This window comes from Salvelinus alpinus, chromosome 17 (genome assembly GCF_045679555.1).
Source record: "Salvelinus alpinus chromosome 17, SLU_Salpinus.1, whole genome shotgun sequence".
In the NCBI taxonomy this organism is placed as follows: Eukaryota; Metazoa; Chordata; class Actinopteri; order Salmoniformes; family Salmonidae; genus Salvelinus; species Salvelinus alpinus.
In genome coordinates, this window is record NC_092102.1 from 15500174 (window position 1) to 15524724 (window position 24551).

Below are 24551 nucleotides of genomic sequence, written 5' to 3' on the forward strand. Positions count from 1 at the left end.
GAAGCACTTGGCTGTTCTACAAGTGGTCTGGGTTTCTCGTTAATTAATGATTGAAGTGCTGCGCTGTAACGCTTTATAAACCTTTAGTCATATAAACGGTTTCAGTAAAAGCTCTTAAACTAACGACGGATCATATGATGGACTTAACGATTATAGTGCTATGAAGCTTTTGGGGAGCTCATAGGCCTACCTCATCCGTAATTTGCCTAAATTAGCTGTTGCCTGAACCATATAGATAGCTACCTACCAGCGTTTTTTTGTTGTTGAAAGATTTGCGTTTCTGTTATTTAGCAGAATAACAATATATTGTTTGCTGAATAGTTTCCAAATTTGCACCTTGGTTTTGATGGTAAGATTTTAACCTGGACTGTATAGGCTAATTAATTTGACGATTCAAATTAGGTTTGGACTGTACAACAGAAAAAATATCCCTTGTTCGTATATGCATCATATATCAAAACAAGTATTCACTTGATGTTCCTTCATGTAGTAGGAGTGCACCGACCTGCTGTAGTAGGAACTCACTGATCACTAGTTTGTAATGCGATATTTGCATAATTCGCTCGGGAATAATGGTTAATTGTTATGCGAGGAGAATGCAATTTTAAGGTAAAACGTCCATCTATCTAGAATTGACATGCTGAATGTAAATATTATTATTTAATATTACAATTCTAGCTTGCACGTTTACTATTCTCCGGATTTGTATATTATTTTAGCTCCACACATTTGCACCATAGTTTCCAATAATGACCTTGATCCATATAATCTTACATAAGACGTTTAAAACCTGACGAATTATTTAGGAGTATATCGAATTAGATTTCAAATAAACATGCTTCTGCTACGTATGGCTTCTGATTATTTGGATAAACATTCATACATCAGTACTCAATCTTAGGCCTACAGCGAGTCTTCCACTAACATTTCTGAAATCTACTTTTTTGCTATTTCCCTTGGTATTTATTTGAAACTATATCATGAACTTACGATCTTTATTATGTAGTATAGCTAGTATGTTTTGGGCATACATGTTAAACATTATCTTCGGACAAGATATTGATTGGCTGAAACATGCATGTGCAAAAAAATCTGCATTTCTAATACTCAGCTCTTGTAGCCTTTCTGAATGAAGAATTTAATCTGACTGCTAACAATATATTGCAGTCTGACCCCTCCACTGAGAGGAGAGAATCTTTGGACGCCATTGTTGTCTACAGTGACAGTCTGCGTGCGCCCTTTCATCTCCTGCAGTCCTCTCCTTATAACCATGTTTGGTCAGTGAATTCCTCTGCCATTGCTCTAGCGAGACAAATATCAAACCAGCAGTTTTATCAGTGTGTAAATGCACCATTTTAGAGCATTTCCTTATATTGCATCCCAATACCGAGAGACATTATAAAAATGACTGGAATGTGATAGAATAACGTTGTTAGAGACACGAATAACCCCACACCCTAAAGTAGGATAGACATTTTCAGAAAATGTGTCAAATCCGTTAGACTCTCTTATGATTGTCGTCCGTGCACAGGTTGAATTAAACAATTTACCAATCCTAAGAAGCAGATCAAATGATAATCAAATGAATGACTGACAATGATCAAGGTTCATGGTGAAGTGCGGAAGAGTGTATCTGGGTTGCACAACATACTCACAATAAAAGCATTGTGGCAAAATGCACAGTAAAAACGTAATCATTTGAATGAATCAACATTAGAGGGTCTTTAATCAGGAGTTAGGTTAGACTATATCAGTAGGCCGACCTAATACATAGGCTACACTGGTATCATAACAATAGCTTTCGTGATATGGCTTACACGCCAATATACTATTGAAATGTTCAGAGGTTTGGAATCACGGTCAGGAGCAAAAACGTAAATAACCAACCACAACTTAATATGAGAAACCAGGATACATAAATGTGATATTTTCTTTTTTATTATCAATAATCAACAGCACAATAAATACATCCAAATAATACAGCAGAATAATAACCAAATAGGATTTTGAACATGCACACATTAGTCAACAATGACATAATAGTGATATTTGTCCCCTGATGTAATCATATTTGTTGATAAATAATGCATTTCCGTTCAATCAGCAATACCAATAGTAATATTTGTAGATGAATTTCATATCTGTGGGGCAAACAATACTAAACAAGACTCAAGCTACTCTGTCTTAGACATAAGTGCATATATTAAGTACATTAATGTAATTTCTAACAATGAAATGGTGAAGGACTAAACAATAGCCTATACCTTTTTCCTATATTTTGACCATAATAAAGGCTATACATGAGGAAGACGTTTGGTCAAAACGCGTTGCAGTGCCGACCTGCTGTAATAAAACATGCTGATCTGCTCCTACCTGTGTATATGTTTGTTCATATTATTGTGAATAGTTCCCTATAGTTTCTCTGCATCCTACTGGCCTGCCTTTTTGACTTTTCTGGTCACTTATAAAGTCGCCATATTGCCGCATGGGTAAGGTTATAAAGCGTGTATTACGCATTGGTTTGAAATACAGTATTACGGATAGATATATGTGTGTCTAACTTTTAATGACAGATCACGTTGTCTATAATATTTATATTTAGGATTTAATGGGTTTAATATCAAGGGAAACCCCTAGGGGTAACATAGGCTGGTGCCCTCATTGGGTCTGAATGGTAACTGCGTATCTATTGGGAAAAAGCCAACGTTAGCGAGCACAAGGTTTATCCTATTTTATTTGAGCAAAATAGATTCTATTTGACTGTCTTGATATTCAGTTGCATCGTATTGATAATAATATATGGATAACAGTTTTGATTAATCTTAGTTTTGATTAAACATTAGTTATAACACAACCTTAAAATGCCTTTGCCCAACTTTGCAAGTCAAACAACGCCCTTCGTCCCCACCATCCATAGTTATCTTTTACTACACAATCACTATAATTTAAACCTGCTACAAGTTCCAGACTTATTAGGTGTTTACATTTCATTGTTCAAACGCTAAGGATGCTATACAGACTACCGTACAAGGCCATGTTTTCATTGCAGGAAGTTCAAATAATGCAATGAAATTCGATAAAGAAATGAAATAAATAATCACAATTTTATATGTCTAAGTTTCCATTCCATGATTCAATTTAACGCGAAAACGAATGACCTCCCTTGATATTTTAGGTCACCAACGCAATGACTTCGAGACATCACACTACCAGCTCTTAAATTACAAAACAAGACACGGTCGAAGATGCCACCTTTAACTATTCAATAATACGATTTGAGATAATAGGCTATGTCTATTTTTATTTCTGACAACAACATTGTGGATTAGCGTTCTGTCTTAAATTCGTATTGGACAATAAAAGCTCAAATGTAATATTTTGAATATGAACGTATGTGATCTTACCATAGCATGCATTCGACGAACCATCGTCGTTAAATGTGCTTGTGGGGTCAATAATTGCAAAAAATCTGAATCAGCCTTATATAGCGAGTTATACAGATAGGCCTGGCTGAGATGTACACATTCTGAAATGCACATTTTGTAGGCTATTGTTAGCCGCAGAATATACACAGACTTCTGCTCTATAGGCATAAATGACAACAAAAGGCTTATGCTGGGATCAGAGATCAGCTAATATCATATTAGTCGTACAAAGAAGAACGTTTATTCGTCTTGCTTCAAGCCTTCATCTCTAGCCTGATTATTCCTTGAACCAATACCTCCTCTCCTCTGCAGCATATAGTCCCCCAGTCCCTGTCGTTGCTGTCCGTCCTCAGCGTTCCAGTTTGATGGGACTTGTCCCACATGGACAGTGTTGTTTTTATGTTAAGATAGGAACTCGACTGCAGTTTTATTAACGACAAGTTTATGAACAATCAAATGGTCCTCGTAAAAATTTATTGAAGGACATAAAAACATGCACGGCCGGTCACTTGCCGAATATACCGCTGTAGTGTGCAAAGTCTCAAGCATCGTAGTAGTTTCAAGCATCCTCCTTACATCTAAAGCATACGAACTCAATTTTGGGAAAACATATCCCCATAATGCCAATTTGTAGTCCGTGCAAACTTTTTTCTTGTTCATATATTACATGGCCTAAATCACAATATCGTAGACTATCCAATATTATCCATGCGGTTCATTGTAATATAAAAAAGTAGAGTAACTATCTTTTCCCGATAAAAAAAGGAATACCGTTATACAATGGAAAACGCAAAATAATAAAACGCCTTATGTGTTAGAGAGTGAGTTTAATGATCTATTTTACTACTTAACTATGTCTATACGCGCATAAAACTGGACTGCAAAGATTACGCACACTAGACAGAGATTGATTACATCAACAAATAGTGCCTGCGATTTCAAACCTAGCCAACCTTAGTCTGTTTTACGATATATTTGACTATTTTTACTGATATTTTATCAACGTCAGGATAGAATACTGTTGAATTTACCTCTAATGCATCCAGGGGAAAACATCTGAATTCTATAAGACATATATTGTGTAATGCTATGATAACTCGCGCATTGATCCACTGTGCAATTTTTGTGGGGCAAAATATAATCACGTGTTGCTGAGGCAGCCAATTGCAGCTGGGGAAGCTTTGAGAAATAATTACCTGCGTTGATTGTTCTATGGGTAGATCAAAAAAAAGTACACACACTCCATATAATAATCGGATGCATGTAAAAGAGAACGGAACCATCGACATGTCGACCACGGGTCCCATAAGTAATTATTATGTGGATTCCTTGATACACCATGAAAGCGAGGATGTTCTTGCGGCTCGATTCTCGGCTCCTGGTTCGCACTCCACCGGCCCTCGTCCAACGTCCCTTATACCGGAGTGTGGTGACTATCCGTCCTGCAGCTTTTCCCCGAAACCACCCGTGTTTACTACCTCTTGGGCCCCTGTTCACTCCCAGTCCTCAGTGGTTTACCACCCATACAGCCACCAACCTCATTTAGGAACGGACTCAAGGTATGTGCGGTCATGGCTAGAGCCGATCTCGGGGACCATGTCCTTCCCTGGCTACCCAGCCAACGGCAGACACTATGGGCTGAAGCCCGACGCCTTCCAGGAGCATCGAGCCGGTGACTGCCTCGCCTCCAACGGACGCAACTACACGGATTATCTCTACTGCACCTCCGCTGACATTCGAGAAAAGAACCAAACGAACATCCCTTCTCCAGAGACCGAGCTTTTGGCTTCCGGAAAGCATAAAGACGAGAAGCCAGAATTAGACCCAAGTAAGTTCAAGCCCCTTGTTTTACAACCGGGAATGGGTGGGTTGTTTGGATGAGATTCTGTCTGTGTTAATTGCATTTGGTTTAGAGCTGGTCTATAGTGTCTCTTTCCCATAATATGCTCTTTCATTCATCTTTTCTCTCCTCGACTGAATCTTCTCTGCTCGGGGGCTACGTTGAGGAATTATAAAGAGACAAACGCTAGTAGGATTGGGCTATAAAACGACGAGCAGGTTATAAAATGGGTCTCAAAAAACAAGTCTGATACTGTGGACGTTGTGAATGTATAGGGACACTGAATGTAAAATGCTCGCGTCTAAAGCAAATAGCTAGCCTATTTTATGTGCCAAATACTTCAACATTGATCATAATTTTAATCTATTTTGGTGGTCACCATGGTTTATGCTACTATTTTATGTTATGCTAGTATGCCACTATCGCCAAAAATAAAACAAACACTACCTTGAATTAACTTTTAAAGATAATCTCAATGGGATATTATGTTGCTATATCAAGCATCAAGTATATCCAGTAAAAGTGGATATATATCAGAAAAAACACCACGATAAATAACTATCATGGCAACACGTGGTGTAGCCTGTGTGTTGGCTATATGTTGTCTGTTGTCATAGGCTAAACGTTTTCCATTTCAAGCCAAATTCAGGTATAACGCCAAAACGACTTGAAGAATGTTAGCAACATATTCGAGGGACTTTCACTACTGACTTGTAAAGGCTTGAACCACAGGCCGTTTTATGGGCCTATAAAGTGAATAAGCCCATTGAGTATTTTACGACGGCATTTCTCAGAAGTCCAAGAAAGGGAAAAGCTGGAAGAGCATCACTAAATGTTGTAGATAGGCCTAAATGTAACGTTTGTTGCCTACAGCATTACATTTGCTGATACATACAACTACTTTATCTGGAGATACACTCGTTTTGTACTGGAGACCCACAGGACAAGGCTATAGTCTTGGGCCATTGTATGATTGTTGTTTCATTTGTCATTGCTTCAAGTTTATTGCTGACTGATAATGTGTTATTTGCAGATAACCCAGTGGCAAATTGGATTCACGCGCGTTCTACAAGGAAGAAGAGGTGCCCCTATTCAAAATACCAGACTCTCGAACTTGAAAAGGAGTTTTTGTTCAATATGTACCTTACCAGAGACCGTCGATACGAGGTGGCAAGAGTCCTCAACCTCACTGAGAGGCAGGTCAAAATATGGTTCCAGAACCGGCGGATGAAGATGAAGAAAATGAACAAGGAAAGAACCGACGCCAACAAAGAGCAATAATAAAGGAATGGTTACAAAAACGGCAATGTACAAAAACAAGCATCAGACAACAGTAAAATAACCACTATTGCCATGGACAACAACAAAGATAAACCAAAATACATTATGCTCACTTCTTAATGTTGGATTTTGGGTTGGATTTAGTTTTTGCATTAACCCCACCTTCCATGTTTGTTGCTAAATATTTTTTGTTTTATACGTTCTCCTTTATTTGTCCAGTTTTAAACGAACCCCATTCTATGAAAATAAAACGTTCTGCACTTACTTTGAAGATACATGTATGTGTTTCTTTGTATAAGGGACATTTTAATTCATGATATTTTGGACAAATTAAAAACTGCCCAGAAGTAGGCCTATAAGAAAGAGAATACTTGAATTATTTTAATTTCTTCACTCCATAATTTATGATGTCCCTGTGAATGTTTCTTCCATGTTTGTTCATTTTCTATGCTATGGGTGTAGTAGCACATTTTATACCGAAAGAGAACATCTGCCGTCTTAACAAAATGTCTGTCTTGCGTCTATGTGGTAACGTAACCGTTTGGTGTACCTATTTGTGCATTTCATATTCAGTTGATTGTATAGGCACGTTTCATTCATTATATACGTGTAGATATAGGCCTACTCAAATATAAACATTATCACGAGGCTCTTGTGTTTTCTGTGTTTCTTTTCAGACACGTCTCCAAGTCAAACAAACGTAAATATGCATGCAATCTTACTACCAATTTAGATCCATATGTAGAACTACATATTGGAACTTAAAGCGCACATTTGTGGCGCGTAAAATAGTCAATGCATCGATAATGATGTCAACACAAAGGCAACACGAACCGCGTTTGTGTTAATCAGGAGAGAAATACCTGTAAGAAATGAAATATCCCAATTTCCCTGCACGTTGTGTGGAATATTGGAAGCAGATGGAACGTTTCCTAATCCTCTTTCTAGTATTTGCAAGCAAATCAGAATCTTTAGACTACCACTCTTCAGAGTGTGCCCGTAAGTGGGTTCTTTTTTCTCTCTCGAACAGATTGACGTCAGTTCACCGACACATCAAGGTTGTTACTAAATATGATTTCACAAAACGTTTGTTTTATATTGCGTTGTTTTGATACGAATTATATTTGAATGCATCAATTTAAGGTTACCACTTGGTATGCAGAGGCCACCACATCTGTCCACAAACTACCACAGCTAGTTCGCATTGCACTGCGTAAACATCAAAGACATAGCCTATAAATCAAAATGTAGCAGTAAAATGTGTAATAGAACAAATAGGAAACAGTCATTACTCATATTTTGGACAAGAAATGTAAATTTATTTCGTGACAAAAACCGCAGAAGACAACTTCATATAAAAATTTGGCCAATGTGCCTGTGTCGTCACAGGCCTAGCCATATGTGTCACGTGTAATAATTTATTTTCCTAAGCAAAAATACTAGCAGCTGCTTATGAAGATATTATTATATTTTTAACCTTTAACCATGTTTTGAGGCTCCTTTGCGTGTGCGTGAAGCTAAGGAAAAAGTAGTTAGGCTAGCAGGAATTCTGAACAAATCTTGTAGCAAACGCTATAGGCATAGTTTAAACCAACTTCTTCATAAGCGAGAGAGTAATTATAAATAATGAATTGTAAGAAACATATTTCGATCCATTCGTCTTGTTTGAAAGGTAACGAAATTAAAGTTTCCTAATGTGAAAATAACTTCACGTCTGGCATTTGTTTCTTGGGTTATTGGCCTAAATTGCCTTTTTGTGATGTTGAACAATATGGACAGGATGTTGTAATTTCAAAGCCCAATCCAGTGTATTTCCGCACAGGACAAAAACGCTGAGTTTACAGCCCTGTTGGAGCTCGGTTGTTTGTCTCAAATGCAGACGAACAAAGCAAACCCGACTAACTGGCTAGACGTCTGGGCTAAATTACTTTATGGTTTTAATGGTGGGACGGTGGGTGATGGTGGACTCGTTCAAAGGGGACTTGCTACAGCTAGTTTGTCTGTTGGGCCCACCGCAAACAAGCCTGCTGCCTTCCCCCTGGGCAGGTCTCTCTGAGCACGGGAGAGTGGGCTATATGACCGCAAGAAGAGAGAAAAGCCTGTTCGTTATCTTAAGACAATCCATATGAAGAGAATGTCAAAAACTATTCTGAGTGGGTCTACTTAAATAAAAGCAAATGCAAAATATTGGAGGCCCTATAAGGATATAGTTTATTTGACAGGTCGTAAAATACATTTTCAACACATATTTGTGGTCCTATATTGATTATGTATACGACTGCATATATTTCTCCCTCATGTAAGATACGTCGATTTGATGATAGCATGCGTGGTGCAGATGAATGTTGGTGATCGAACTCAACACTAGATGACACTGTTGACCGACTGTACTGCTATGTGCTGCTGTGCTGTGGCCTTGCGTGGTGCACAAATAGGGAGTAGGCTAGGCCAACGTCTATAGGTCTACTGATGAAATAAATGCAGCTTTCGTCATTCATCACATCTTTAAGAAAAAGGGTTGAAAGATGTTGTGATATAATTGACTGTCTCACTTGTGTAGGGATGGGTACAGAAGACATAGATTAGGACTTCGTTTAACCTTTTTATGCGCTTGTGGGGAGCCTATTGTACGCTATTTGTAGGATGGGTCAAACCAAAATGAACCTACATTTCCGATTCACATATGTTATGACCTTTCACATTAGTAGAACGTATAAGCCTAATATTTGTAGTTGACTAGAGCTGGTTTGTATACATGTCAATCAAATATCATTCATTATGCGTGGTTATAAACTATTAGCAACGCACCAAGCTTTATGAATAGGAGCTAACATTAGCCGAATCGATTAGGTTGGTTCTGCATATTTGCATCAACATTGAAGGCCATTTAACATTTGGACTAACATTTGAAAACCTACCATTTTTTCACCTTAAGCGCAATTGAAATCACTTACTAGCCACGGTTTTTATGGCAGTTGTGTGGTCTAGTTTTTCTCTGGAGAGGCGTGGACCTTGTACCATAAACCTTGTATCAGCCACCACATACTTAAGAGAGTACCGGACATTTCATTATAAAACAATATAGGCCTATCAGAAATGATCTTCAAACAAGTAAAAATGAACAAACAGAGAACGGATTTACTTCTACAATTGATTGACAAATAACAATAAAGGTTTGAATAAGCATTACCCCTAATACCGATCTAACACTAATACCAGATCCTAATAATAACTCATGATAATAATAATATGCTAATAGCTATTGTAATAATAATGTTGTTAACAGCATTTATAGGCCTACATCAGAAGCATAGTATTATAGTCGAATTGTTTCTTTGTCCTTTTCAGTGCTTTTGTTGTTGAAACAGCAATCAGCATATTTATAGACTGTTACAAGTCTGTAAATGTTCTCTGTGGGCCTTTCATATTTTACGATGACGTGTAAAAATCGTCAGTAACACCACAAAACCAACACGAGCGTGCATTCAGGGAGAGGCCATGCTACAACTAAGCTATACACAACTGAAATAAACACCGAGCTATCGATATCTCCGCTGAAATAATGAGACATCTAATGTAGTCTAATGTAACATTTTATTAACTGAACGTGGCAGATTTACTACTTTTGCTCATAGGTTTAACAGGGTCAGTAGAGTGAGTCGGGTATACAGGCCTCATTTATGTTTGCTCATGCCGGGGTTTCATGGCCTTCTATAGTTTAAGTGCACAAGGGACTGGTAAAGCGCTTATAGTTAGTAGGCGTATAGCTCAAGTATGAAAACTAAGCGCTAATGTTGAGCTACAAGGGTTAGACATTTGAATGGGTTTGTGATTTTGTTAAAGATGCCATTATCATTATTATTTCCATTATCATTATTAAAGCCTTACACATTTGTAGTTAGTTATATGTGCTAGGCCTGGCCTACTCGTTTATAGTTATATAGGCCTTTATTTTTTGTTACCCTGTCATAAATAGCAGGCAGTATAGTGGGCCCTCAAGCAGTGCTATTGTGTATTTATGGTAGGCTAAGCTAACAGCTAACAGCATCCCTTTTAAACCATTATTTGATATAAGGAATGGCTCTCAAACTATATACACGAGGTTACATATGAGGACTTTAAGAACAAAGACTTTTTTAATGTATTTGTTATATATGTGTAGCTTTACAGGGGTGGTCTGGACCAAAAATCGGCCCTAGCATTTCTAACAACCCGGCCCATTCTTTTCCCTTGAGCCCCCCACATGTCCCATTTTTCTACCAGGCCCCCACATTGGCCATATTATCTTCCTTGAGGCCCCCATTATTAGCCAGATAATGATTATTCTGCTAAAAAAATCCAAGTTAGACAGGCCCACTGGGCAAAAAAATGGTCCAGCCCATCTGGCATTTGCCTGAAATGCCAGATGGCCAGTCCGCTCCAGTAGCTCTATGTGTCATAGTAATTTGGCCACAAAGATAACTCGAGAGTTTAGCATTTTCACATGGTGATCATAGGCATCATATTGAGCTCCTTTTTCTTGTTGTAGTGGAATGGTTAGTGCAGGTTGTCTATCATGGTGTATGTACACGCTGACCGCTTGGGTAAAAGATGAGTTGGGGGGTTGTTGGGAGGGAGGATTGTGGTGGGGGTGGTTGGGTGGGAAGCTAAAAAAAAAAGAAGGAAAAAAAAGAGAAGCGCTTGTGTCTGTGTCGGCGGAGCAAGCCAGATATAACCTTAACACATATCCAAAGCACACGCCATGAGCCGGATTTGAGGCTGAAAAAAGGAAAACTACTGGAGATAGTGAGAAAAACTCGATGAGAAGAGTGTTGGAGCGCGAGAGAGCTGCCTGAGACTGTCTGTCCAAACGGGCAGCGTTTCTCCATCTAGTTCCGGTTTGTCTGTGTTCTGTGTGCGACTGGGAACCTAAACAAAAGGCTGCCACAATCCAGAACGGGGATATTCTACAACGAAGAAACCTTCCCTTGTTTAATGCAAACTAAACAATGAGCTCATATTTTGTTAACCCTCTTTTCTCCAAATACAAAGGAGGCGAATCACTGGAGCCAACTTACTACGACTGCAGATTCCCACAAAGCGTTGCCCGTAGCCACACGCTGGTCTACGGACCCGGGGCAGCTGCATCGGGCTTTCAGCACCCTTCCCATCATGTCCAAGACTTTTTTCACCATGGGACCACGGGGATATCCAATCCTGGATACCAACAGAACCCCTGCGCGCTGGCTTGCCATGGAGACGCAACGAAATTTTATGGATATGAAGCTCTTCCGAGGCAACCGCTTTATGGTACCCAGCAAGAGGCAAGCCTCGCGCAATACCCAGACTCTAAATCCTCTAACGGCTCTAACCCCGGAGAAGGACAAGGCCACTTAAATCAGAACTCGTCTCCCACTATTATGTTTCCTTGGATGAGACCTCACGGTTAGAATTATTTTGTGTACTTTATTTCCCCTATGTGCGAGTAACTATGTGTGTTTGTGCGCGGTGTGTGTTTGTGTGCGTGTTTGTGCGTGTGCCTGCGTGCGTAAAAGCAAAATAAATAATAAGGAATTGAGAATGTAGCCCTTTATATATTGCGTTTTAGTGCAGCAGAATATACAGGTCAATTGATTACATAGCTATAGCGAGTATACACTATAAACATTAGTTATGTAATCTCATATCTTATATAAGGTAGCCTGTAATATTAACGTATAAGCTTCTAACAAACAACTTAGGTTATCATGTAATAATAACCCCCCCCAAAAAAAAAAAAAGTTGTCTCACTTGACAGAGGTATTGGTGATAAAGATAATGTTTTTCTGGAGTATATCTGTAATGACAAAAATACAGAAATCCAGCTGAATAAAACAGTTATTTGAATGACTTGAAGTACAACTTGTCCCCATCCCCTGCCATCCTATATTAAATAGAAACCTACTATATGGAGTGCCCAAACATTGTATGACCAAATTGTTACTGTAACAATAAACGATTTGTAATGCAAATATCCTACTTCGCTTCTAAACGTCACTATTCCGCATGCTATTCATCTCTTCACATGTCCTTGCCCTAAACCAAGCTAATAAGATCATGTAGGGTGTGATAGAATTGATCATTTAACACATCATGGACTATCGTTCCAAGTGTTTTTAGTGTTATCTTAGAAAAATATTTTAGGCCTAAGGTACTTCCTCCGCAATCTGCAGAAGAACGTGTATCTATCGTGTGTGTGGCGTGCGCGCGCACGTGTGTGGTTGTGAGTGTGTGAATGTGTGTAGTGCAGTTACCAGTTACATAATTGAAAAAGTAAACGTTACTAAACAGAGCATATTTAAATTATACTACAAAATAATAGACATATGGGAATATATTAGATTTAGTTGTTTTTCTTTGATTTTAAAATATTAATGCCACCATCAAATTAACTCAGGAAAGTCCAGTCTGTGTTTTTCCTTAAGATGCTCAAATTACTGTAGTCCTAGTAATAATATGTTAAAGACAATATCTAAGACATATAAGCTAACCATATTTACTATTTCATTTAAGCACCAGGGAGGCGGAATGGAAGGCAAACCTACAGTCGTTACCAAACACTTGAACTGGAGAAGGAGTTTCTCTTCAATCCGTACCTTACACGCAAGCGGCGGATCGAGGTGTCCCATGCCCTGAGTCTCACCGAGAGGCAGGTCAAGATATGGTTTCAAAATCGGCGAATGAAGTGGAAAAAAGAAAACAACAAAGACAAGTTTCCGGGCCAGAGAGGAGAGGCGGATGCCGAGGCTGAGGCTGAGGAGGAGGGCAACGAGGACGGTGAAGGGGAAGAGGGGGAAGAGAAAGAAGCGGAAGAGAAAGAAGCGGAAGAGAAAGAGAAAGAGGAGACCAAGGAGTGATTTTATGGTCTTTTTATGGTTATATGGCAGAAAAAGAGAAAAAAAGAGGAACCATATAGACGATGAAAGGAGAGAAGGAGGCAGAGAGCGTCAACTTTATGGCCACTGTTTTATTAGTCAACAAGGGAAAGGGAGAAAAGATCCCACAGATATTGCTGGAATACTTATGTATGTATTTCTCCCTCTTCACGATGAGTTATATGGATGCAAATTAGTTATTTTGTAGTTTTTTTTTACTTTTCCTTACAACATTTACATTCGGCAATATTGCATTTAGAAAATGTATCTTATACGTGATCTCTGTATGGGTTAAGTTTAAACGCATGTTTAATGGAGTAGGCTATAGGCCACTTTAGATAATTTATTTGATAAAAATCGGATTTTATGTAATCTCCTAACAAAAGCATAGCCAAACAAATACACATAGGCAGACAGGGCAAGGTCCAACAAAACTTAACCAATGCCAACTAATCCTGTAAATAGAATTCAAATTCACAATGGACAAATAGTTGCCATTTAAAATCGTAAGCAAAATGTAACTAAACAATATGTTTAATGTTCAATGTCATGACAGCAGTGTGACTTCCGAGGAAATAACATTGACTAGCAGGCCCATATGTAAAACACATTTTATTGTTCTTTTCAGTTTTTTTGTATTATACTTCATTGTCATTTGTGGTGAATAGCCAAGACAAGGATATTTAGTTCTTACTTCAGATATGATTTTGGTAGGATTACCAGGGACATGCAATCGTTTTAAATCCTTAATGAAGATGCTACCTAAACCTGGGGAAATTGCAATAGAGATTTATAAATAGAGATTTCATATGATATTGTTTTTATAGTGTTATATTAACGTTATATTATTAAGTTATGTATTATTTACCCAATATATACCTATGCTTGTTTAAGACAATTTGTGAGTCTTAGGAAGACAAAGTTAGCTCAAAGCCAAGTAACCGATTTGGCAAGATTGTACCAGGGCACTACCTACTAAAACAGAACTTTGCCTTTTACTGAATTTGTATTCCATAATAACGGCACTGCTATGTTTAGACTAAAACCTATATTTCCCCCAACAACTAAAACTGCCTATAGAAAACGGACATGACTGTGTATGATAATAATACCTGCTACAATTAGCCTACAAGGATTTTAAAAAGTAAGGCGTGTTATTTTAATGTGCTGGTGATAATAGCGTAGTTTTTTTTGCACTGAATATAATCTTTATGTACGTCTTGTTATATTATTGATGTGAACAGTATGCTCGTTTGCTGGTGTTTCTCACGTGAAAGACGGAATTGTGTATCTCCGCCATTGTTGTTAACGTAAAAATACGAATAAACAAGATGGCTCACCATCGTACCTCTTTTTTTATGGCCGTAAGAACTTGTTAACTGAATGACTGAATGACTGAGCATGTCTAGGATACTGTTTCTATGCTGTCTGACTACGCTACAGGGAGCAACCCACCATGTACATACGGTATCTATGCCCTACAAAAGCATTTTAGATAAATGACACACGATCGATTGTTAGAGTGCCGATATCCATTAGACATTAGATCTGATGCAACTATTGACACTCATGGTAACATTTGACTTGAAGTTGCACTTGCAGCCTAGCATGTTATTCTATAGTGTGCGTCGTCGACGACCAGAAGCTTCTCGGTGTCACAGGGCGACTGCAGAAGTTAGGCTATAGGGAATGCAATAGGATACCACAGTTGACTTCTTTCACAGTGTAATGGTGGAAACAGACAAATCTGCACCCCATTAGTCACTGATATAATTACGACGTTGTTACATATAGTTACAATGTCATCACCACAGCCATTGAAATGATCAGTTACTATGCAGTTTGTGGCTACTCAATGTGACCCAAGTAATACAACGATTTGATAGATTCTCAAATTGATTTAGAAATTTGTCATCATATTTCAAATTGTTTTAAGAGATAGTTCTTCAGTACCATGTACAATCAGATATGTTGTTTTATAGGTCTGTTGGAGACAGTCAACAATCTCAAAACAATTGTCTAATGTTATTGATATCAGTTGAAGCTGTATCAATGAGTAACGATGTCCTGTTCAAAAGCAATCATACTATATAATGACAAGTTGACATTTAATCTTTGACGTGACCTTATATAAAGTACATCCCTGAAATTAATTATGAGGCACAATACTAGCTTTTTTAGGATAAGGAGAGCCTCTCGTATGATTTATATAAATTCTTGTAATGAGTAAATGGTGAAGTTGGCTTCAGGGGGGATTATAATGGACAAAGGTATGGGCCTGTTTCCCTGCACACCCTTTCTTCCCAGCCATGTTGCAGCTGCAGCAGAACATGTCATATAGTGGTTGACCATTAGGCGGTGCAAGCCAGTAGTTTGGCCAATGATGCCTATTTGTGTACATTAGTACATAACTTAAAAGAAAAGAAGAACACTTATGCTCACTGCACTTACTGAGGTTAAATATCGTCTACGGCCTCAAAGCCTTCGTCAGAGCTTTCAAATAGATAAACATTAGATACATTTACACATTGCTACATACACTATCTATACACAAGTATGTGGACACCCCTTCAAATTAGTGGATTCGACTATTTCAGCCTCACATGTTGCTGACAGATGCCTAAAATCGAGTGCACAGCCATGCAATCTCCATAGACAAACATTGGTAGTAGAATGGCCATACTGAAGAGCTCAGTGACTTTCAACGTGGCCCTGTCATAGGATGCCACCATAGGATGCCACCTTTCCAACAAGTCAGTTGGAAATTCCTGCCCTGCTAGAGCTGTCCGGGTCAACTCTAAGTGTAGTTATTGTGAAGTGGAAATGTCTAGCAGCAACAACGGCTCAGCCGCGAAGTGGTAGGCCACACAAGCTCACAGAACGGGACCAGCGAGTACTGAAGCGCGTAGCTCGTAAAAATTGTCTGTTCTTGTTTGCAACACTCACTACCGAGTTCTAAACTGCCTCTGGAAGCAACGTCAGTACAAGAACTGTTAGTCAGGAGCTTCACAAAATGGGTTTCCATGGCCGAGCAGCCGCACACAATCCTAAGATCACCATGTGCAATGCCAAGCATCGGCAGTAGTGGTGTAAAGCTCGCCACCATTAGACTCTAGAGCAGTGGAAACGTGTTTTCTGGAGTGATGAATCCAGTGGCGGTCGGTGCCATTTAAGATGAGGGAGGACAATTTTTTTTTCTTGAGCATGTTTTACAGTACATTACAGTTTTTAATGTCCCGTTGGTAGGATATACAGTACATGCTTGTAGTTAGTCTGTATTACTATCCAATGATTATACGTTGGCTAATAGGACCGAAGGTAAAGGCAAATTACCCACTCCCTGTCGGTTATCTGGAGTAAATCCCTCACGTCCAACTCGTTAAAGAAAAAAAAGTCTTTCAATACGAGGTGAGTAATCGCTGTCCTGATTTCTAGAAGCTCTTTTCGGGTCATTAGTGACGGTGGCAGAAACATTATGTACGAAATAAGTTACAAATAACACGAAAAGACACACACAAAAGCACAGTTGGTGAGGAGACCGTAAAACGGCAGCCTTACTCTCCGGCGCCATCATTATTATTTTGTAGATAATGTTTCTGCCACCATCTCTTATGACCGAAAAGAGTTCTAGAAATCATGACAGCGATTACTCCAAGCACGCAGGGCCAGACGGATTACCAGGACGTGTACTCCAAGCATGCGCTGACCAACTGGCAAGTGTCTTTACTGACATTTTCAACCTCTCCCTGTCTGAGTCTGTAATACCAACATGTTTCAAGCAGACCACCATAGGCCCTGTGCCCAAGAACACTAAGGTAACCTGCCTAAATGACCACCGACCCATAGCACTCACGTCTGTAACCATGAAGTGCTTTGAAAGGCTGGTCATGGCCCACATCAGCACCATTATCCCAGAAACCATAGACCCATATCAATTTGCATACCGCCCCAACAGATCCACAGATGATGCCATCTCTATTGCACTCCACACTGCCCTTTCACACCTGGGCAAAAGGAACACCTATGTGAGAATGCTATTCATTGACTACAGCTCAGTGTTCAATGCCATAGTGCCCTCAAAGCTCATCACTAAGCTAAGGACCCTGGGACTAAACACCTCCCTCTGCAACTGGATCCTGGACTTCCTTACGGGCCGCCCCCAGGTGGTAAGGGTAGGTAACAACACATCCACCACGCAGATCCTCAAAACGGGGCCCCTCAGGGGTGCGTGCTCAGTCCCCTCCTGTACTCCCTGTTCACTCATGATTGCACGGCCAGGCATGAATCCAACACCATCATTAAGTTTTCTGATGACACAACAGTGGTCGGCCTGATCACCGACAACGATGAGACAGCATATAGGGAGGAGGTCAGAGACCTGGCCGTGTGGTGCCAGGACAACAACCTCTCCCTCAATGTGATCAAGACAAAGGAGATGATTGTGGACAACAGGAAAAGGAGAACCGAGCATGCCCCCATTTCCATCGACGGGGCTGTAGTGGAGCAGGTTCAGAGCTTCAAGTTCCTTGGTGTCCACACCAACAACAAACTATCATGGTCCAAGCACACCAAGACAATTGTGAAGAGGGCACAACAAAACCTATTCCCCCTCAGGAGACTGAAAAGATTTGGCATGGGTCTTCAGATCTTCAAAAAGTTCTACAGCTGCACCATTGAGAGCATCCTGACTGAATGCATCACTGTCTCTCAAACATCTCAAGGATGATCAATGGAAACAAGATGCACCTGAACTCAATTTCGAGTGTCATAACAAAGGGCCTGAATACTTATGTAAATGTGATATTTCATTTTTTCATGTTTAATACATTTGCAAAAATGTCTAAAAAACAGTTTTTGCTTTTTCATTATGGGTATTGTGTGCAGATTGCTGAGGAGTTGTTTTTATTTAATCAGCTTTAGAATATGGCCGTAATGTAACAAAATGTGGAAAAAGGAATGTGGTCTGAAAACTTTCCGAAGGCACTGTCCATAAAAAAAACTATCGAGTTGCAGGAGATGTATCGCAACTCTCTACCCTCAGAAAAGGTCAGGTTTACAGACTGCTTCTCACCTTATGGTTATACAGACTGGTTTCTCAGAGACAGCAGTGACTTACTTCAGATTTATGTGTGACCACGTGTGGAACATTGGAATTTAGATACTAACTCTGTGTTTGGACCATTGGGTTATGGACAGGGGTGAACTGGCCTTCTGGCATTTCAGGCAAATGCCATATGGGCTGGTCCGTTTTTAGCCCAGTGGGCCTGTCAAACTTTATTTGCTGTTGTGCAAAATGATCATTAACTGGATAATAAGGAGGACCTCAAGGAAATAATTTGGCAAGTTTTGGGGCCTTTGAGGAAAAATGGGCCGGTGTGTTAGATTTTTGGTCCCAGTTCGCCCCTGGTTATGGATGACGGTCTACATGGTTCTATGAATACAGGGACCGAAGGTCCAACAGTAGGAAAGTAGTCATCTTTGTTCATCAGTGGTTCAGTACATAGAATCATAGCAAATAATAGTACTGGTTCATCAGAAACGGAAATTCTTATTTTGCTCTGTTCCCACCCCCCCACAGACACAAACACAGACACACGCACACTACAAATTGAGAAGAGCACAGGGTCAGCCGCAGTGTAGCATGCCAGGAGCTAGGTAGGCCCAGGACTCAAACCTTTGGGCTACCAGCATTGTGTATGCATGAGGTGAATGGGTCATACAAACTCAGAAAATAAAAAAAATCCTCTCACTGTCAACTGCGTTTATTTTCAGCAAACTTAACATGTGTAAATATTTCTATGAACATAACAAGACTCAACAACTGAGACATGAACTGATCAAGTTCCACAGACATGTGACTAACAGAAATGGAATAATGTGTCCCTGAACAAAGGGGGTCAAAATCAAAAGTAACAGTAAGTATCTGGTGTGGCCACCAGCTGCATTAAGTACTGCAGTGCATCTCCTCCTCATGGGTTTGCCAGTTCTTGCTGTGAGATGTTACCCCACTCTTTCACCAAGGCACCTGCAAGCTCCCGGACATTTCTGGGGGGAATGGCCCTAGCCCTCACCCTCTGATCCAACAGGTCCCAGACATACTCAATGGGATTGAGATCCGGGCTCTTCGCTGGCCATGGCAGAACACTGACATTCCTGTCTTGCAGGAAATCACGCACAGAACGAGCAGTATGCCTGGTGGCATTGTCATGCTGCAGTCATGTCAGGATGAGCCTGCAGGAAGGGTACCACATGAGGGAGGAGGATGTCTTCCCTGTAACGCACAACGTTGAGATTGCCTGCAATGACAACAAGCTCAGTCCGATGATGCTGTGACACACCATGACGGACCCTCCACCTCCAAATCGATCCCGCTCCAGAGTACAGGCCTTGGTGTAACGCTCATTCCTTCGACAATAAACGCGAATCCGCATTCCTTTTTCCACAAGCCTACAAGCCCTCAGTCCAGCCTCTCTCAGCCTCTCTCAGTCTGAGCACTGATGGAGGGATTGTGCGTTCCTGGTGTAACTCGGGCAGTTGTTGTTGCCATCCTGTACCTGTCCCGCAGGTGTGATGTTCGGATGTACCGATCCTGTGCAGGTGTTGTTACATGTGGTCTGTCACTGCAAGGACGATCAGCTTTCCGTCCTGTCTCCCTGTAGCGCTGTCTTAGGTGTCTCACAGTACGGACATTGCAATTTATTTCCCTGGCCACATCTGCAGTCCTCATGCCTCCTTGCAGCATGCATAAGGCACGTTCACACAGATGAGCAGGGACCCTGGGCATCTTTCTTTTTGTGTTTTTCAGAGTCAGTAGAAAGGCCTCTTTATTGTCCTAAGTTTTCATAGCTGTGACCTTAATTGCCTACTGTCTGTAAGCTGTTAGTGTCTTAACGACCGTTCCACAGGTGCATGTTCATTAATTGTTCATGGTTCATTGAACAAGCATGGGAAACAGTGTTTAAACCCTTTACAATGAAGATCTGATAAGTTATTTGGATTTTAACGAATGATCTTTGAAAGACAGGGTCCTGAAAAAGGGATGTTTATTTTTTTGCTGAGTTTAATACTGCAGTGTTGGAGACAACAACAACAACAACAGGAGAAGTCTGTTTCTCCCATATCTTGAAGAGAGATTTAATTTTTGTTTACTATGAGCAAATCTGTTAAGGTGTCTAATATCTTTGCTACCATACACTGTTGTTCACCTGCCTTAATCTAATTTTCTAAAAGAAAGATAAAAGCACTTTAGCAGAGCTAGGTTTTCAATTTTCTTAGCAATCTCCCCAGGCAAACTATCGTAGGGCGGTGTGACTAGAACACACACACACATACACAAACACATACACTACCGTTCAAAAGTTTGGTGTCAGTTAGAAATGTTCTTGTTTTTGAAAGAAAACCACATTTTCTGTCCATTAAAATAACATCTAATTGATCAGAAATACAGTGTAGACATTGTTAATGTTGTAAATGACTATTGTAGCTGTAAACGGCTGATTTTTAATGCAATATCTACATAGGCGTATTGAGGTCCATTATCAGCAACCATCACTCCTGTGTTCCAATGGCACGTTGGGTTAGCTAATCCAAGTGTATCATTTTAAAAGGCTAATTGATCATTAGAAATTCATTTTGCAATTATGTTAGCACAGCTGAAAACTGTTGTTTTGATTAAAGAAGCAATAAAACTGGCCTTCTTTAGAAGTATCTGGAGCATCAGCATTTGTGGGTTCAATTATAGGCTCAAAATGGCCAGAAACAAAGAACTTTCTTCTGAAAGTCATCAGTCTATTCTTGTTCTGAGAAATGAAGGCTATTCCATGCGAAAAAATGCCAAGAAACTGAAGATCTGGTACAACGCTGTGTACTACTCCCTTCACAGAACAGCGCAAACTGGCTCTAACCAGAATAGAAAGAGGAGTGGGAGGCCCGGTGCACAACTGAGCAAGAAGACAAGTACATTGGAGTGTCTAGTTTGAGAAACAGACTCCTCACAAGTCCTCAACTGGCAGCTTCATTAAATAGTACCTGCGCAGACACTGGACAGAAGAACACTGCCTAGAAGGCCAGCATCCTGGAGTCCCCTCTTCACTGTTGACGTTGAGACACACACACACACACACACATCCTTTTAAGATACAACTTTATTGTATATATTCACATGTCACCAAATAACTGATTAAAACACACTGTTTTGCAATGAAGGTCTACAGTAACCTAAACAGCACCATGGTGTATCCAGAGGACAACTATTTCACATCTTCCTCTGGTTATATGGACTTCAATACAAAACATAGGAGGCTTGTGATTCTCACCCCCTTTCATAGACTTACAGATTAATTATGACAACTTCCGGAGGACGTCCTCCAACCTATCCGAGCTCTTGCAGTATGAACTAACATCTTGTCCATCTAGTACTGAAAGCATAATCTACAGCTAGCTAGCACTGCATTGCATAAAGCAGTGTTTCCCAAACTCTGTCCTGGGGACCCCAAGGGGTGCACTTTTTTGTTTTTTGCCCTGCACTACACAGCTGATTCAAATGATCAAAGCTTAATGTTGAGTTGATTATTTGAATCAGCTGTGTGGTGCTAGGGCAAAAAGCAAACCGATTTTGGGAAACACTGGTACAAAATGTGTTGAATAGTTGACTCAAAGAGAGAGAAAGACAATAGTTGAACAGATTTGAACAAAATAATTTGTGCCGAAATAAAGGAGATGCAGAAAGAGAGCGAAAGAGAGAGAGAGAAAGAGAGAGAAAGAGCTAGCTATATTTTGTTGTATTTTTATCTTTCTTAGTTTACCCTTCAATTACTTAACTAAAACAGCTCATTTAGCCTACAAAACAGTCTGATTCAAACAGAGGAATGCTATTTCTGTTAGCTAGCTTTCTATGGCTAACCAACACGCCAACTCTTCCAAGTCAAGGTAAGCTTTCAATTTTATTAATGTATTGACATCGGGGCTCGCCGGTGTAACTGCTAAACTGCTTGCTGCACACTTTACTGCGTGATTGTACACATGGATTGGATTGTGGGTTTACTAACACCAGAGATGTCCAGTATTCCTGTTACATGTATTTGAAATACGTATTTTAATTACTTCTGAGTATTTTTTATGTTGTATTACACTGGGCTAAACTACACTCCACTGTATTTTGTAACAAGATACTTTCGAAAGCTGTAATTTGTATTTTCGATATACAAATTCTTTATAGCATTTCACAGTTTTGTGGCCCCCTTTCACCCTACATTGGTCTCAAAAATCGGATGGCACTATGGTGTGATAAGAGCTTCTACTAAATGAACTAAATGCAAATGTACATTTAAAAATTAACAATTGCAAAGCATGCTGAATATTACTTTAATGAGCTCTGCCCCGAAACAAGGGCAATGAAAATACCCAGTGTGCTTTGCAATTGTTCATTTTCACATACATTTACATTTTGGTAATTTTAAAATGCAAATGACATGTATTTGAATTAAAAACAATACTTTGCAAAAGCATTTTAGATTTTATTTTGATACTCTTTAGGGTTTTTTGTAGTTCTATTTTGTAATTGTAATTTGTCATCTATGCCCGTCCCTGACTAAAGCGTTAGTTCTAGTTCATTGGCCAAAAAGTTAATATGGTCACAACGATGTAGGTTGTGTAGTGGTTAGCGGTTATGGTATGAAGGTTTGGCTTGGAGAGATTTATGCGCCTGATCACAGACAGCTAGTTTGTTGTGCACTGAAGTCCACAAGCGAAGGGAAAAGGTGAGAGGAGGAGAGCACGTGGCTGCATTGAAAGTGAACCGTGTGTGCGGTGTATTCATTCCGCTGATTCTGTTGCAAAACATTTTTTAAACAGAGGCACATGAAACGAAACGGGACCTACTTGAATTTGTCCAATAGAAACTCTTGTTTAATGATTGCACTCCAGATCAGCTAGATGCAGGCAAGAGTATGCAAGGTGGTATTGAATGGGTCACTGTCTGTCACCTTTATTACTTCAAGTTGTCTCTTGACCTGTGCACCTACGTTTTAAACTTGAATTCATAGGCTAGGTTGCAGAAACGTCATGATGGGTATAGGGAAAATGTGAGTATCATGTAGTAGCCTAAACCTATCGATGTTACATTGATCTGGGTGAATGGAATATGAATGACAGTCATCCAACATGCTGTAATAGAAATAAGGTTCCTAAAAAAACCATCCTCCCTAACCTTTAACGGCACGAACTGTCACTGACACACACACACACACACAAACACAGGGGTTAGTTTGGAGCTTGGGGTTTTGGCCCTTTGCTATTGTCACTTCCGTATTCCCTATTCTGCACATCCTATTGGCACACAGCTCTGCTTATGACTGTTCCTTTGCAGCTTTGGTACTGTCTGCGAGGAATAGGAACCGCCCCTCTCACCAAAATGTGTTTAAGGTTTACTTTTCATAACAGAAGTACTGTTATAAGAGGTATTTGGGCATATACTGTGAACGAGAAACCTGGCTATCTTGAACTATATGTTACATGTGGTATTTAGTTCGTCACTGTGAAGTCATAGCAGCTTTTTATTGTGACTGGAACGCTTGCTATTGGAGCAGAATACAGCCCATGAAGTCGGCATTTCACATTGATGTAAACAAACCCCTTACACACTACACCACAGTAAATATGCAATGTGAGTCATTGGATCTATAAAATGATACAAGTTATGACTTGTTTGACATGGTTTGGAGACAATGAATTGCTTATTCCAATTAGCCATACATTCAAAATATTCGGCTCAGGTTTTTCGTTAGGGGTCAAGAAACAGGCCACATTCCTCAAAATCTATGACAGGATTTTGTAGATTTGAACTGGGGAAGTAAACCACAACCTCGATGATAGCTATTGAATCACATAAGATTACATTTTGTTTACCTTAATTAATCGCATGTCTATGCGTCAGCTCAATAAATATTGGGTCTGAAACAGACAAAAACAACTGTCCAAAACACAAATTTGGTTGTAAAAGTTATTCAGTCATTCAAAATGCCTTTTAAACATTCTAAACGGATACTTTACGATGTATTTGCTGTGTTGATATGCTTCTGTAAATCGAAATCAACTGAAGAAGGAGGATTATAT

The 24551-nt window shown here is 39.7% G+C and overlaps 3 protein-coding genes across 8 annotated transcripts in view; all 3 read left to right on the forward strand.

The window, feature by feature from the left end:
* LOC139542249 (homeobox protein Hox-C10a-like) overlaps positions 1 to 24551 on the forward strand; it is an 88301-nt gene that overhangs the window by 7956 nt on the left and 55794 nt on the right. The window lies entirely within an intron of this gene.
* LOC139542248 (homeobox protein Hox-C9-like) lies at positions 4580 to 7195 on the forward strand. Its single transcript, XM_071347445.1, has 2 exons — positions 4580 to 5253; positions 6299 to 7195. The coding sequence occupies exons 1-2, from the start codon at positions 4638 to 4640 to the stop codon at positions 6544 to 6546; spliced, it is 864 nt and encodes a 287-aa protein (XP_071203546.1). The 5' UTR covers positions 4580 to 4637; the 3' UTR covers positions 6547 to 7195.
* On the forward strand, positions 11192 to 14783 carry LOC139542253 (homeobox protein Hox-C8a). Of its 2 annotated transcripts, none has more exons than XM_071347463.1 (2): positions 11192 to 11970; positions 13084 to 14783. In XM_071347463.1, exons 1-2 carry the CDS (start codon positions 11535 to 11537, stop codon positions 13419 to 13421), a joined length of 774 nt encoding a protein of 257 aa, XP_071203564.1. In that variant the 5' UTR covers positions 11192 to 11534; the 3' UTR covers positions 13422 to 14783. The 2 variants fall into 2 exon arrangements, with proteins under 2 accessions (XP_071203564.1, XP_071203563.1); XM_071347462.1 differs by having other exon boundaries at positions 11193 to 11970; positions 13078 to 14783.